The sequence below is a fragment of the Egretta garzetta genome, unplaced genomic scaffold (genome assembly GCF_000687185.1).
Source record: "Egretta garzetta isolate BGI_Z169 unplaced genomic scaffold, ASM68718v1 scaffold142, whole genome shotgun sequence".
Classification (NCBI taxonomy): domain Eukaryota; kingdom Metazoa; phylum Chordata; class Aves; order Pelecaniformes; family Ardeidae; genus Egretta; species Egretta garzetta.
In genome coordinates this window covers 769,775-784,686 of record NW_009258955.1, presented here as the reverse complement: position 1 = coordinate 784,686, position 14,912 = coordinate 769,775, and the positions used below count along the sequence as shown (strand labels likewise).

The following is a 14,912-nucleotide window of genomic DNA, read 5'->3' as shown; positions in this document are numbered from 1 at the left end:
CAATGCCTTTCACAAATTGTTTAGCTTCTGCTACTCCTTCTGTGCCTTCTTCCAAATTTTTTTTAGGCTTAGCATTTTGGCGTTCTCCCTTCTCTCGGCAAAGGGCCACATCTTTCCGCCTGTGATTTTCTCCAGTTATGACTCTTGCAGTTTAATAACATTGCTGCTGAGCTAATCTTGGGGCTGCTGAATCACTTTCACCTGTGTTTGGCAAAGCCTCAAATGAATTCCTCAGCATCGCTCTGAGCGCTCTGAGCTTTCTCACAGTATCTTTCTGCAGTTCCATTTTGTACTGTTTGCCAATGCTGACTGCTGCTTGAAGTCACTAATTTGCAGTTTCATTTACAGGTTGGCAATGCCAAGATTTTGGTCAGTAGAACCAGTGATAGTTTGGAGTAACTGTGTCTTGGACAAATGAGTTGAATTTTGTTTTGCCATCTATCAAACATACAAGTCTATCTGAGTAACTACAATGCTTTCAAGAGGCATGAAATCTAACCTAATGACCCTTTCCCAAGAGAACAAAAGAATGGCTTTCTAATTCCAACTCCAGTGTCCCACCTCAGGTCGCGGCTTGTGCTGCATTATTAAAGAAGGAGAACAGCAGAGAGGGATCCTGCCTGGTCTGTCCTTCCCAGTTTCCAACAACAAAAATTATGGACATCCTTAACCAGATGTTTCACTAAAACCACTGTGTTTAAACAGCCAACAATGGAAATGTCTTTCATGATTTCTTCTAAACTCTATTTGAATTGATTCATACTTTGGGATCAATGATACTCTCTGCCAATGAGTGATATAAAGCAATTAGAAGTTGTGTAAAGCACCTATTTGATTTTTTTAACCACTTGAGAGATCCCTTGAACACCCTCTAGTGATATCTTAAGAGGAACCATGAGTATTTGTTCACAGATCAACATCTCCCTGCCTTACATGATTTTATACCATATTTCCTGCACTGTCTTTTCCTCTGTCATCCCTTAGTTACCTACAAGAAGTGTAGCTCACCTAGCCCCTTGAGATCGTAATTTATAAGAGCTTTTAGCAGTGGATCTTGGTAAAAGTACTCTCATATCCACATGCTCATAATCCACCTTCACAGAGCTATAAATACATTTATAGGGCATCACATTCTCACAGAATTCTGCTTCCCACATTTACCCATGGACCCAGTAGTTCTATTTTTTATTACCATTTCTATGAATTTGCAAGCATATAAGTTGGACCTACTGATCTTTCGTTCTTGTCACCAATACGGGAAGTCTTTATAAACACAGATGTCAAATTTCCTATCTTCCGCTCCCCCTCTACTGCTATTAATGTAAGCAGTAGCTTACTCTACAGTAAATAATTCAGCAGTTTTGTAGAGGAGTTCTTTCAGAAGTCTGAAGAGGACTTTTTAGAGGAACCTTTAGAAGTTCTAGAAGAGACTTAAAACTTCAGAGACTTCTAAAGGTTCCTCTAAAGAGAAGCCTGGCTTTTAATAGCCAGTCATCTGGCTTTGCTATAGGCTTTGCCTATTCACTACCATGCATTTTATCAAGTTCTTTCACTTGTGGAACCACTTTGGTTGATATTTACCAGGTTTCCCTGTAGATCATTATTATTACAACCTCGGTCAGTAATAATGATCATGTCAACATGAAAATCCTATCATCACATTCCATCAATAATCGATCTCCTATGACAAGGTGACCCCCTTAGTGAACAAGGGAAAGGCTGTGGATGTAGTGTACCTGGACTTTCGTAAAGCCTTTGACACCATTTCCCACAGAATTCTCCTGGAGAAACTCGGTGCCCATGGCCTGGACAGGCATACTTTTTGCTGGGTAAAAACACTGGCTGGCTGGCCGGGCCCAAAGGGTGGTGGTGAATGGAGTTAAATCCAGTTGGAGGCTGGTCACAAGTGGTGTTCCTCAGGGCTCAGTGTTGGGTCCAGTTCTGTTTAATATCTTCATCAATGACCTGGATGAGGGGATCAAGTGCACCCTCAGTAAGTTTGCAGATGACACCAAGCTGGGTGGGAGCGTTGATTTGCTGGAGGACAGGAAGGCTCTACAGAGGGATCTGGACAGGCTGGGTTGATGGGCCGAGGCCAACTGTACAAGGTTCAACAAAGTTCAGTACTGGGTCCTGCACCTGGGTCACAAGAGCCCCATGCAATGCTACAGGCTTGGGGAAGAGTGTCTGGAAAGCTGCATGGAGGAAAAGGACCTGGGGGTACTGGTTGACAACCAACTGAATGTGAGCCAGCAGTGTGCCCAGGTGGCCAAGAAGGCCAATGGCAACCTGGCTTGTATAAGGAATAGTGTGACCAGCAGGTCCAGGGAAGTCATCCTTCCCCTGTACTTGGCATTGGTGAGGCTGTACCTCGAATACAGTGTTCAGTTTGGGGCTCCTCCCTACAAGAAGGACATTGTCTAGAGAAGGCCAACAAAGCTGGTGAGGGGTCTGGAGCACAAGTCTTTATCAGGAGCAGCTGAGGGAACTGGGGTTGTTTAGCCTGGAGAAAAAGAGGCTGAGGGGAGGTCTTATTGCCCTCTACAACTACCTGAAAGGAGGTTGTAGTGAGGTAGGTGTTGGTCTCTTCTCCCCAGTAACAAGCAGTAGGATGAGAGGAAATGGCCTCAAGTTGCGCCAGGGTAGGTTTAGGCTAGACATTAGGAAAAATTTCTTCACTGAAAGGGTTGTCAGGCACTGGAGCGGGCTGCCCAGGGAAGTGGCTGAGTCCCCATCCCTGGAGGTATTTAAAAGACAGATAGATGAGTTGCTTAGAGACATGGTTTAGTAGTGGACAGGTACGATTGCACTCAGTGATCTTAAGGTCTTTTCCAACTAAATGATTCTATGTTTCTATGATAAAACTTTGGCGGTAATTGTTGAAAACATCTCTCTTCTCATTGCTACGTTCTTTGGGAGTGGAGCAGTAGAGCTTTTACCAATGGTTGTTCTTTCAGTAACTGACTTGTATCTAGCATATATTCCGCACTGTTGAGGAAACTGAGCCGATATGTGACTCTTCCACAGCAGTTTCCATTGTAAGTACTGCTTGGTCATAATATGTGTAACCACTATGATCTGAATAGCTGAGATATTTCTTCTCTTCTCTAAAATATTTCTGATCTGCATCTGCTCACTGATATGTGGATTTTTTTGAGACCATGATTGTCACCTCCATCACAATCTAAAGGTTCCTTACAGACCTTTATCCTTCTTTGTCTGAATTATTATACTCATAATACAACAGTCAAGTTGCCAGGGGTGTATCTTCTCAAGGTGCTTTCTGTTGGCAGACTTAAACTTTTCAGAACCTTAGATTTTTGAATTTAATATTTACCAGGAGCCTCCATAAAGTACAAGCATTAAGTAGTGTTTTGCACAGTCGCTTTTCCTTGAGTGGCAACCCGATCCCATTTGCCTTTTCATTCTCCTGAGCTCATTTTGCTGATCAACAACTGTACCAAAATGCCACATATTTACTCTTCATTCTTTTCAGCACTGGGCCTTTAAGTTAGTATGTTTTTTAATTCTTATCCCCTGTCTTTTGCTCTTTTAAAGATTTTAAAGATTGTTTCTTGATATAGAAGCAGTACATAGTTCTTTCTGTTAACATGCTGTATTAAAAATTACTTTTTGTAACTATTTGAATATTGTAATGCCACAGGTGGGAGAGAATCCAAAAAATGCTCTTCCCTGACACCCACCCAGCACAATGGAAATGAGCGGTTTAACACAGTGCCTTTAATCACAGGCAGATACACTAACCTAATTGAGGTTTGTTTCACTAACAGTTGGAAATTCTCAAAATGCAGATATGTTGAATATATTTCAATAGCTCTTCTATCATTTTCATGACTTTCCCCCCTTGGAGGAGAGTACACAGCCAGTTACTAGTTTTCTTCATTCACTCCAAATTTCTGTCATTATCCAATGTAACCAGCAGTTTTCTTATGCAAACACCCCATGTTCTCAGGGTGTTTGCCCTTTGTGCAGCTTCTTATTTCACCACAATCACACAAGATCTTTTTCTTTTTGAAATCATGCTGTACCAACAAGATGAAGAACACAAAAGGAATCCAAGAGAAAACTCAGCTGAATGACATGAAAAGCAATGGATCATCTATTTACCAGTTTGTATTCCTTGAAAACTTTGATCATACAGGAAAGGATTGTTAATCACCATATTACTTTTTTGTCTCTTTTTCCCCCCCCCTCTTTCCTTGTGAGATACACATTTAGAGCAAAGTCAACTCTCTTCTAAGGTAGAAAAACTACAGTTGAATCCAGCTGTGTCCAACTGAATGAGATGCAGTGTCTCAAAGGCATCACTTTTCTGTCTGGAAAAAAGGATGTTTTGTTTTATGTCTGGTTCTCACTCGTTCATATGCATGATGAATCTTTAATGGTAAGAGATAATCAGGAAAAAAGGAAGCTCAATTTTTTTTATAAAGACTGAAAAGATCTTTAGAACAAGAAAAGGTGGGTATATGCCTCTTTGGTATTGCTTTGGTATTAAATATTCAGATCCTGCCTAGTTCTTTATTCATAGCCTACTTTGGAGAAATGGCTAATTTTCACAAAATTAAAAACTCATCTTTTGTTACCAGCAAGTTTTGTGAAATACAAGATTTCTGTAGCATGTTTAATAAAGACGTATTTTTTTTTTTACTGTAGAGGATACGTATATCAGAACATATATAAGCGTAAAAGTGTAAGAGTGTATGCAATTTTACTCATCTCTGATCTCAAGCTATTTATGAGAAAACATAGAAAGTTCTTATAAAACAATCAATATTTCAGTGTGGGGAAAAAAAATCAGGCCAAACTTGCAATAGCTGCATATGAAGTAATCTACTCTGTTCACTTTGTAGGTCTAGAGAGTAAATTTTTCACTCACAAGGAATGCTTCCTTCATGATGTTGTCTATGACATTAAAAGCGAGCAATGTTACCACACGGACTAAAACCTCACAAAATTGGAATGAAATTCTTCTGCTAAGTTAATGTTAGGCAACTAAACAGATGCCTGCAACAGACTTTTCATAATGAAAAACTTTATAAATACAATTAAGTCTGTAATTTGAATCATTTTATGCAATATCATTAAATACAAAGACTGTCAGAAACAGAAGAGGGAAAAAAAAAATGTTGCTGCTCGTTCTGTGATTTCCTGCCAGGATATTAAAGTCTTTCAAAATGAGCCACGCATTGGTAACACAGACACTGTAGGATTAGGAAGACTGTGGGATCAAGTGTTCCAAAAACCAAAATGGAAATGCTTATCTAGTTATGGAAAGTAGATGAAGCTATTAATTTCAACAATGTAGCATACTGTGTGCACACCTACGTCTCCCAAATGTAGGTAGTGAATATGTGCCAGCTTCAATTCATTTATTTTTTTTTAGTAAATTGGAAGTTTCAGACAATATTCTGCACTTACTGAGGCAACAGTGAGATTCCAAAAGATATTGAGGGAGGTAAAAGCAGAAAGTTCATTAGGTTAGTACATAAAACATAACCGTGGCCTGCATCAGCAATTCACAGACACTCCTTAATATATTCATACATTAGAGGGGAAAAAAAAAAATCTTTAATCACAGAATCAAGTTTAAACTCTCTAGGAATTAGAATAATTTGGAAAGATTTCTGTTTGATATAATTATTTTCCAGCTAGTCTTTCAAATACATTGAAACCAAACATCATTCCCAGCAGTGGTAATACAGACACTTTCAAGATCCCAAGACTATAAATACCCACATGCCTCCTTAGATACCTGCATAATTGGCCTAATTCTCCAAAGTTACTTGGAAACATAACGGATTTCCTTGATTTTTGCTGACCATCTAGAAATTTAAGCAGATTTCATTGGGAGACACAAATTGCTCAGCCTTTTTTTTTCTCCCCCCCCCATACTACATAAATATTTTAGGTACCTCCACACCCAAAGCAAAGCACTCCTGTTTGGAAATCCTGTCCTCCCCTTGAGTTGAGCTCCTTACCTGAGATAATTGACTGTCAAAATGAGAAGCTATACAGCCAGCAGAAATGAGTCTGTACCACACAATGAGCAGGAATATCGAAGTAAAACATGTTGGCTTACCTTTGCCTTGCGAAAATGGTAGACTACCAGCATGCTTATGAAGTCCAGCAGCATACAGAGCGTTTGGAATGAGATGATAGCCAGCCGTAAATACTTGTCCTCCTGTGCATAGCAGGGAGTATCATCCGTACAGTAAGAACATCCTTCCCTGCAGGGCAGGCAGGTGTAGACTTCCTCCGACAATTCACCACCAGAAAAGCGATTTTCTGCATCCTTTCCTGAAAGTATCAGAAGGGTAAGGGGAGACACCTTTAGTTGTACAGGATGGGCAATTCATCCATACAGGAGCAAACCAGTCCTCTGCTGACTCCCTTTCCCTCCCTGTTGGCCTCTTTCATTAAGTTACAAAATGGCTTGCCAGGATGGCTTTTCTCATTTCACCCTCCTTTGTGGCATTCAGAAAGCACAGACCAATGTAGACATGAGGGAAAGGGAGCTTACTAAATGCCAAATGCTTTCCCGTTGTATTTAAAGTGGGCTAAATCTGCACAGGAAATTCTTTGAAGGAGATTTCTGAATGGGGAAAAAATTACATCAAAGATTTGGGAATAAGGAAAGGATTTTACACAGACACATGAAAATCAGACCCATTAACTACTTCATGTTCACAGTACAAGCTCTGATCCTATTTCAGATTGTTCCTCAATTTCATAAAGATGATATCTAGTGAATTAATTAGCTTCAAATTAGATAAAACCCTTCTTAATTAACACTTGTACAGCATGCTGTTGCATGATTGCACTACTCTGTCCCCAAAGCAAAACCGGTGCACTTAGGCTAAGTATAATTTTCCATTGTTCACACAAGCACATCAGGAAATCTGAAAAACCTATTGGCAAGTTAATATTTTGTCTACAAAAATCAATGATTCTTGAGCTGACATCTCATCCATCAAAGTTAATGCAGCAACAGAGCACACAGGAGGATTCCTACTTTTTCGGATCCATGAACACTTGCCCATAACCCCCTGTAAGACTGCTTACCCTACAGGCAATTAATGGAATAAAAAGGTGGAAGAAAAAGAAGGTCAAAAGGAATATTGTTAAATAAGCACATGTATATTGGCTTATGAAACCCTCTTCAGACTTTTAGCTTGAAACATTTGTAGCAGAAGGTTATCTGCAAGGGTAATTACTTCTTGCTTTCTCAAATCTATGTATGAATGCACATGAGCACACATCTGCTGACAGGGGGACACACCTGCTGACATCTGCTTTCTCCCTGGGAAAGGGACAGAGGCTGTATCCCCATGCCTGTTTATTTGGCATGCCGTTCCAGCAGCCCTGTGCTCCTCGTCCCCCGTGCAGGATGCCTCACTCCCGCATCCCGCAGCGAGCAGAGAACAGGCAGGTATTTCTCATGAAGACCGTGGATTTCTCTTTAGAGCTTTATTCTAAACAACGATGTTGGAAACAAAATATAGCAGAGTAGCGCTGACTCATGCTGCTGGCCAAATTTTCTTAGCTACAAGCAGACAACAAGAAGAGCTTTTGTGTCTTTTTGACCCAGACTGTGGGAGGCAAGAATCGAAATGTTGGAAAATTACTGTGCTTGGGCATCCCAAGAAGATGCAGAACTTCTAAAGAACACTAATCCTGAAGATATCCCAGGATTGGAACTTCTTTTCAGAGCAAACACCCATGGACCTCAGCCCACTATCATTCAGAGAGCTTTGCCAGAAAAAACCTTCTCCATATCTAATATTATATCTCTGCTTTCTCAATTGCAGCTAGAGCAATGGACCTACACTGTCCTCTGTCAGAGACAGAAGTCACAACCTCTCACCTCCCATCTCCAGATCCAAATTGAGTGCACTACCTACTGTCCGAGCTTTCCACTTTGTCTCCTCAACTTTAGCATCATGTCAACCTGCTTTTCCACCACCCACCTGTTCCTTAATCATTTCCGTAAAGAGCTGCCCTTCAATTAGCCCATCTCCAAAAAGATTATTTAATCTCTTTAAAACCTCACATTTCTGAGGCACACATGAGCCATTTTTTAATATGTTTTCATTGTGGCAACTAAATAAATTATTTCAGCGTAAAAACTTAACCACTGAAAAAATATCATTTTAAAGCCTAAAGTTATGAGATTACTTAAGTCACAAATGTTATACGAATATGGCTTGATAATTTTGCATGGTCCTAAACTTCATATTCTTACTTTATTTCTGAAACATTCAACCTTGAAAGTTGTTGCAAATACATGATAATACATTTTATCAAGCATTTTCTTATCTGCGCCATGCATGGAAGTTTCTTCATGTGCATGCTCACCACATACTACAGGCATAACAGCCAATCAACAGTTGCACGTTGCAGTAAATATCCCAAGGATATGACATCATAATGCAACAGCAAGCCTTTGCTTAGATGTGTCTGGTGTCATGCTGTCTGCTGCATACAAAGGAAGATCATCGATATCCTGCACTATTATCCAGTGAATATCTTTTGACTTTGAAGTGATTCTTTATTATAGCTAATATCAGAAAGTTCCAAAAAATTGGGTCTACTTGAGATTTTACACAATGTGGTAAGGAATTATTAACAAACCCCATCTTTTTTTTTTTTCTTCTCCTTGTCAAGAAGAAAGAACATTTTTCAGACCCTCTAAAAGTAGTTCTTGGGAAAGAGCTGATCATTGTATTTACTACCGGGAGCTTGTTTGTCCACCCACACCCTTGCCCTGACTATACATCTCAGGCCACTGCTGCCCACTGCATAGTTGGACATTTCTGCCCTTTATGTCTGGCTCTGTCCCTTCACTGAAGTCAATGTAACTTCAAGTAAAAAAACAACAGACAGCCCAAGCCAAGCATGAAGTTACTGCCTCTTAGAGCACTGCTAGAGATTTCACTGTGCCATGCCTTCTGCTACCTCAGCAGCTCTTTGGGATTACACATGCCTCCTCCAGTGAACAAAATCAGGGTTTCCTCCCCAAAAGATGGCAAAAAATTTTAGACACTGGTAAGGTAGATAGACAAGAAGCCAATTCTGCTCTATGTAAGGCAGCAGTGGTTTTAGCACTGACACAAATGAGATGGAAGGAAACACTGAAAGACTGACTGTGCTGCAGGAGTTCACACTGAGGATGAGGAAGGTGTAAACAAGTACTGGCCTCAAGGGAAAAAGAAAACAAAAAAAATAAAATGCAGTAACAAAAGAAAGGATAAAATGGAAGGAGAAAAGAACAAAGAATTAGTGGAAAGTAGGAATAGGGACACAAACTAATATGAAGTGTAATAAGGAAAATTCTTGACTACTGGAAAAATAGAGCAAAAAGCTTAAATGCTTCAGCTATGTCCCCTCTACTATATTTTTTTTCCTAGTTCTTCCCTCTTCTATCCCAGTCTTACTTTTCTGTCTCATTGGCCCATTTGTTTTTGAAATGGTCTCCTGAGGGTAACTCTTCATCAGCTTTGGTTTTCCTAAGCACACTCTGCTACGCAAGGTGTGCCTCAGCAGCTGCGACGTTGCCAGCTATCTTCCTGCAAAGTAAGAATGGCACCACAGACTGCTAAGTGCCAGGGCACAGATTGCTACCATCCCAAACAAAATCAGCCCAGACCCCAGTCAAAACTCAGCAGATGAACATGGAGAGCACAGTGCATGCTGAGTGCTGAGCAGAACAAAAGACTCATTCTGCTCCTGTTCTACTATAGCATAAATTAGGAACAACACCGGTAGCACTGGTAATGCTGCAGTAACTCAGTATGTGTGAATGTAACTGGACCTGCTAGCATCAAAACCTGGTATCAGCCATGGTCATAATCCTCAACCCAGACAGGGATCACCGAAATCAGTGACAGCCTTCATACGTGCAAAGATCTGCACGTGTGGCTTCTGTTGAAGAACCAAAGCCAAAGGGCAGGTGTAAAAAATGGGAATTCTCGTTGAACTGGAAAACCCTCTTGGGACTTTTTATGTCACCATAGCACTGTTAGAGACAGTAAAGTCCCATATCCAGACAAAAGAGCCACCTCTGGTGCAAGCACCTGTTTGCACAGGGCAGGTTCCACATCCAAACAGCAAGAGCTGAGCAGAATCTCTGCAATATATGGATGATGCATTACTAAAGCATGAACTTTTAGGTTGAACAAAGAGCTGCTATTCTACTAAGGATCTTTGAATGCAAACCTGATTATCCTGTGAGGCAGAGAACATAAGTGCTTTGGAGAAGGGTGTTAGAAAATTGTTAAAATGTATGTAGTCAGCAGTTAGTCTGTTCTACCTATACTAATAGTGCTACCTAAAAACGAGCCATTAGGAGAAAGTGCATAATCATGTACTCAAGCACTTACAGGTTAAGGCAACTTGCATGCATGAAATACACCTTTTTCTAAAATCAATTTCTGTCCTCGAGAGACCCTGGAAATATGGCAATAACTGTGCCCCAGTAGTACCCAGGGTCCTCATTAACTAATGCAGAAAAAATAGAAACATTTTACAGATTTGGGCACTGTCAGTTCTGAAGAACAAGCTCAGCCTTGGGAGGGAAATGCTCTCCTACCTGGCTTCCTATTCAGTAAGGGAACAGCCTAAATTTTAGCTGTGCCCCTGTCCCATACCCACTTCAGGAACCTGTGCGACCTCCCTGTGAAAAGCAACACTGTGTTGCTTTAAGTCAGAAAAATAACTGATTTGCAGAATCTTTCCTATGCAGGACCCTGTTTATGCAACATCACATCTTGGCATTCAGGACCCCAGCTGAGTTTGCAGAGGAGGCAGATACAGCTAAGTCTTCCCACCAGCAAACTGTGTAGAGTGCCCAATCCAAAGCCATTTTACACAGTTAGCTTTCAGACTCAATCCAAAACATTCATCCGGACCTAAAGCAGAACCTTGTCCCTGCTTAAAACTCTGACACTTCAGGTACAATGTGCAACTGTAGTTAACCATACTTTGTTGCGGTGCAGAATCCCAGTATCATTGAGAAATGCTCTGATTTCAAGACACAACACACTCGATCCAATTTTTCAATCTACAGAACAACAAAACTGGTCAGTGTTGTTATCTATTTATCTGCTTACTTACATCTCAAGACCTGCAAATCTTCATAGAATCATAGAATGTTTTAGGTTGGAAGGGACCCCTAGAGGTCATCTAGTCCAACCCGCCTGCAGTGAGCAGGGACACCGCTAACCAGGTAACAGGTTGCTCAGAGCCCCATCCAACCTGGCCATGAATGTTTCCAGGGATGGGGTCTCCATTACCTCTCTGGGCAACCTGTTCCAGTGTTTTACCACCCTCATTGTAAAGAATTTCTTCCTTATATCTAGTCTAAACCTACTCTGTTTTAGTTTAAAACCATTACCCCTTGTCCTGACACAGCTGGCCCTACTAAAAAGATTTTCCCCATCTTTCCTATAGGCCCCCTTTAGGTACTGAAAGGCTGCAATCAGGTCTCCCCGCAGCCTTCTCTTCTCCAGGCTGAACAACCTCAACTCCCTCCTCCAGCCCTCGGATCATTTTTGTAGCCCTCCTCTGGACCCGTTCCAACAGTTCCATGTCCTTCTTGTGCTGAGGGCTCCAGAGCTGGATGCAGTACTCCAGGTGAGGTCTCACCAGAGCAGAGTAGAGGGGCAGGATCACCTCCCTCGACCTGCTGGCCACGCTTCTGATGCAGCCCAGAGCATGGTTGGCCTTCTGGGCCGCCAGCGCACATTGCTGCCTCATGTCCAGCTTTTCATCCACCAGCACCCCCAAGTCCCTCTCAGCAGGGCTGCTCTCGATCCTTTCTTCCCCCAGCCTGTACTGATACTGGGGGTTACCCCGACCCAGGTGCATGACCTTGCACTTGGCCTTGTTGAACCTCATAAGGTTCACACAGGCCCACCTCTCCAGCCTGTCCAGGTCTCTCTGGATGATATCGCGTCCTTCTGGTGTGTCAACCGCACCGTTCAGTTTGGTGTCATCCGCAAACTTGCTGAGGGTGCACTCGATCTTACTTGCCTCTTTATTTTCTTCCACTAGGAATAATTGCTAAATGATTAACATTTCCACTCAGTTTCATCTCTTTTATGATCAAACTTCACCAACCTATCTCCACAAAGAGATCTTCAGGTCAGATAGTTTCTTTCAAAACTGCTTGCAGGATTCATGTCTAGAATTCCTGTATTAGCATCATTTTGAACCTCCAAATACATACTACAGCCGTTCTAACCATGTCCTCCTTTCCCTTTTTCTTTTTACAGAACGCAGCTGGGTGACAGGGCCAAGTTCCCTTGAACCACTGGTTTTTCTCCCCCTGCTTCACAGTCATTTCCAGTCTCACACTAGCTGTCTCTCTGTTCACTTTTTGAAATCACCTACAGAGCTTCACAGACTGAGCTGCATCTGGATGAATTCAAGCAATCCTTTATTACTGACTGTTTCAAAACGTGTGTTTATGTGAGCTCACAGTAACACGTGCTCAAATCAAAGTGGCCCCAGATCATGTAATTACACCCCCTAAAATATCAGCATATGCAAGCACTTTCATGAGACAAATTTCACTCTGTGTTAGCTATCTAGAAGCTAAACATCCAATCTAAGGTAGCTATATGGGCTTCTCCTTCTCTAGTAAATGAAGAAAATAGGTTATTTGCCTGAAGAGTTACTTTTCCCATCTAAAGACAAATTCTGCCTTTCTAAAGCAGCAGGATCACCCTCCAGGGGAGCCACGCTCTTGCTGCTGACTGCAGTTGAAACCTAGGTGACCAATACACATCAAGCCTATACATTCTAGACAGCTAACATGAGATAAAATGAACCTAATCCGTAATAATCAATGCTGTTACAATCTCTAGCCACATTATTTTTATGTGTTCTGTGGCATTTGGTATGACAAAAATCTAAGAATGATATTTTTTTTCTTTAATACGCTCATTCAGGGAGTTAAATCTCAACCCCACCATAACTCACTGCACTGCAAGAGGAGCCAAACATCACCCTTTATGAAAAAATTTGCACAGAGCCCAGAGAAAAAGCGCTATCGCAGGGCTGCCTTCTGCAACGCTCCACAATATAGAATGAGAAGGGAAACAAAGACGCTCCAGGTAAACCGTTGAACAAACACACTGCACTATCTATGCTACATATATATACAGGAGACATGACATACTTAGATATATCTCACGTACATGTATGAGATATACTGTGTTAGGGGTAAGATATCTTGGCCGATCTATATCCAAACCAGATTAAATCAATAAAAAAACAGGCCAACCCACGACACAGATCAAAGTATTTAATATCTTCAAGTCAAGGCTGCAAACAAATGGGGAATTCTAAAGCTTTCCTAATATTAAAAGTTACTAACCTTTCATCCATAAGCCCTGTCACTTTTTACATAAGAAAGCAGAGCTCATGAGTAACTAATACGGGAAGAAATTTGGAAGCTTTATCTGCAGCTCTTGAGTCCACGCTGAATAATATATTTAACCCAATTAGCAGGTATTCTGTAGCCCAGGGGCATGCCTTTACAAGTACCATGTCATATAATCCTGCACACGATCTACCTGAAATTCTGAATATCAGAGGTGCACACTGAGCGTTGAATACTACTAGAAGTATTTTTAGAGTGGAAGAGGAACAGCTGGGTTCACACGAGGCAGGAGATAACAGAATTATAGAGTAATACACACAGTCCTGGGCCAAGCTTGGCGAAAGCTACTCATCGCCATTCCCCGGGCATTTCATACAAACTGGTCCCACAGCAGGGAGCTGACAACGTAAACCTTTGGCTAATGGATGGTGCGAAGAATCTGGGGATGGTATTCACTCAAGGAGGCAGAGAAGGATGCCCTGCTACACTTCCAAGCAACACCTTTACACCTGTGACTGCAGCATGAGCTCTATTTCAGCACAAAATATACGCAGAGATTACACTTTGGTCATATGATGAAAGTAATAGACATCAACTTTGGGCATGCAGTTATGTATTTTCCCTGCTGCGTATCAACTGAGTTCTGTTCCCCTTACTGTGGGCAACTCAGTCCATGTACCATACAATGTGTGTCCTGGGCAAATGCAGGCTATGTCATCCGTATCACAGAGCCAACCAGACCCTCAGGCCTGACCCGTCTCTAATACCTCATCAGCAAGTATTAAAGTTTGGATGCTCCTTCAGATTCTCCTTTGCAAACGAAGTAAAATGAAAACAATTACAGGCCACAGAAAGCCAGAGGCTAGGGCATTCTAGTTTGCTCTGACCAAAGAGAAAATTACTAGATTAATTCTCTCAATACTTGTGCTTGAGCACAGACATCAGAAATCTCTATTTCCCCACAGCAAGACTTCTTTTCATGTTTTTAAATTTATTTACAAATCAAATATTCTTCAAGCGGGTATGTTTTACAGGATCCTCAAGAGTATCACGAATGACAAACCAAAGGGCTAGAACTCCTTAAGTGATTATATAATCTGAGAGTTGCAAACCACTGGGACTTTACTGTATAACCCTGACGAGGATAAAAAGGAGCCCTGCATTATTAATGCTAGCTCTGTTTTCTTTTTTCTTTTTTTTTTTTTAAACTCAAGCAAAGGCACTTACTCTGAAAGCTGTTCACTGAGAAGATGTTGGGATGATAGAACCCAGCCTTGCAAATACATTTGTAGGCTCCGAGCACAAATCCAAGGCCTTTAATTGGCATGCACTGTGAGAAAGGAAAGAAAGAGAAGTCACGCAGATGATCATGCGACAATATACTCAGATGTATATTCAAGCATAAAAACATTACAAGACACTGTGAGTAGGCTTCTAAGAATAAACAGGCACCCCTTCCGATCTGACAGTATTTTCTCAGTGACTTTTCCCATAGTCATATGTCACT

The 14,912-nt window shown here is 41.3% G+C and overlaps 1 protein-coding gene across 1 annotated transcript in view; it reads right to left on the bottom strand.

Annotated features, from left to right (window-relative positions):
• The window catches only part of GPR158 (G protein-coupled receptor 158), a gene marked incomplete at its 5' end in the record, with an annotated part of 205,263 nt that overhangs the window by 102,358 nt on the left and 87,993 nt on the right, over positions 1-14,912 (bottom strand). The window contains 2 exons of the mRNA XM_009634558.1: positions 6,101-6,318; positions 14,633-14,735. Coding sequence (XP_009632853.1) covers positions 6,101-6,318; positions 14,633-14,735 — 321 coding nt within the window. The remainder of the gene's footprint in view (positions 1-6,100; positions 6,319-14,632; positions 14,736-14,912) is intronic.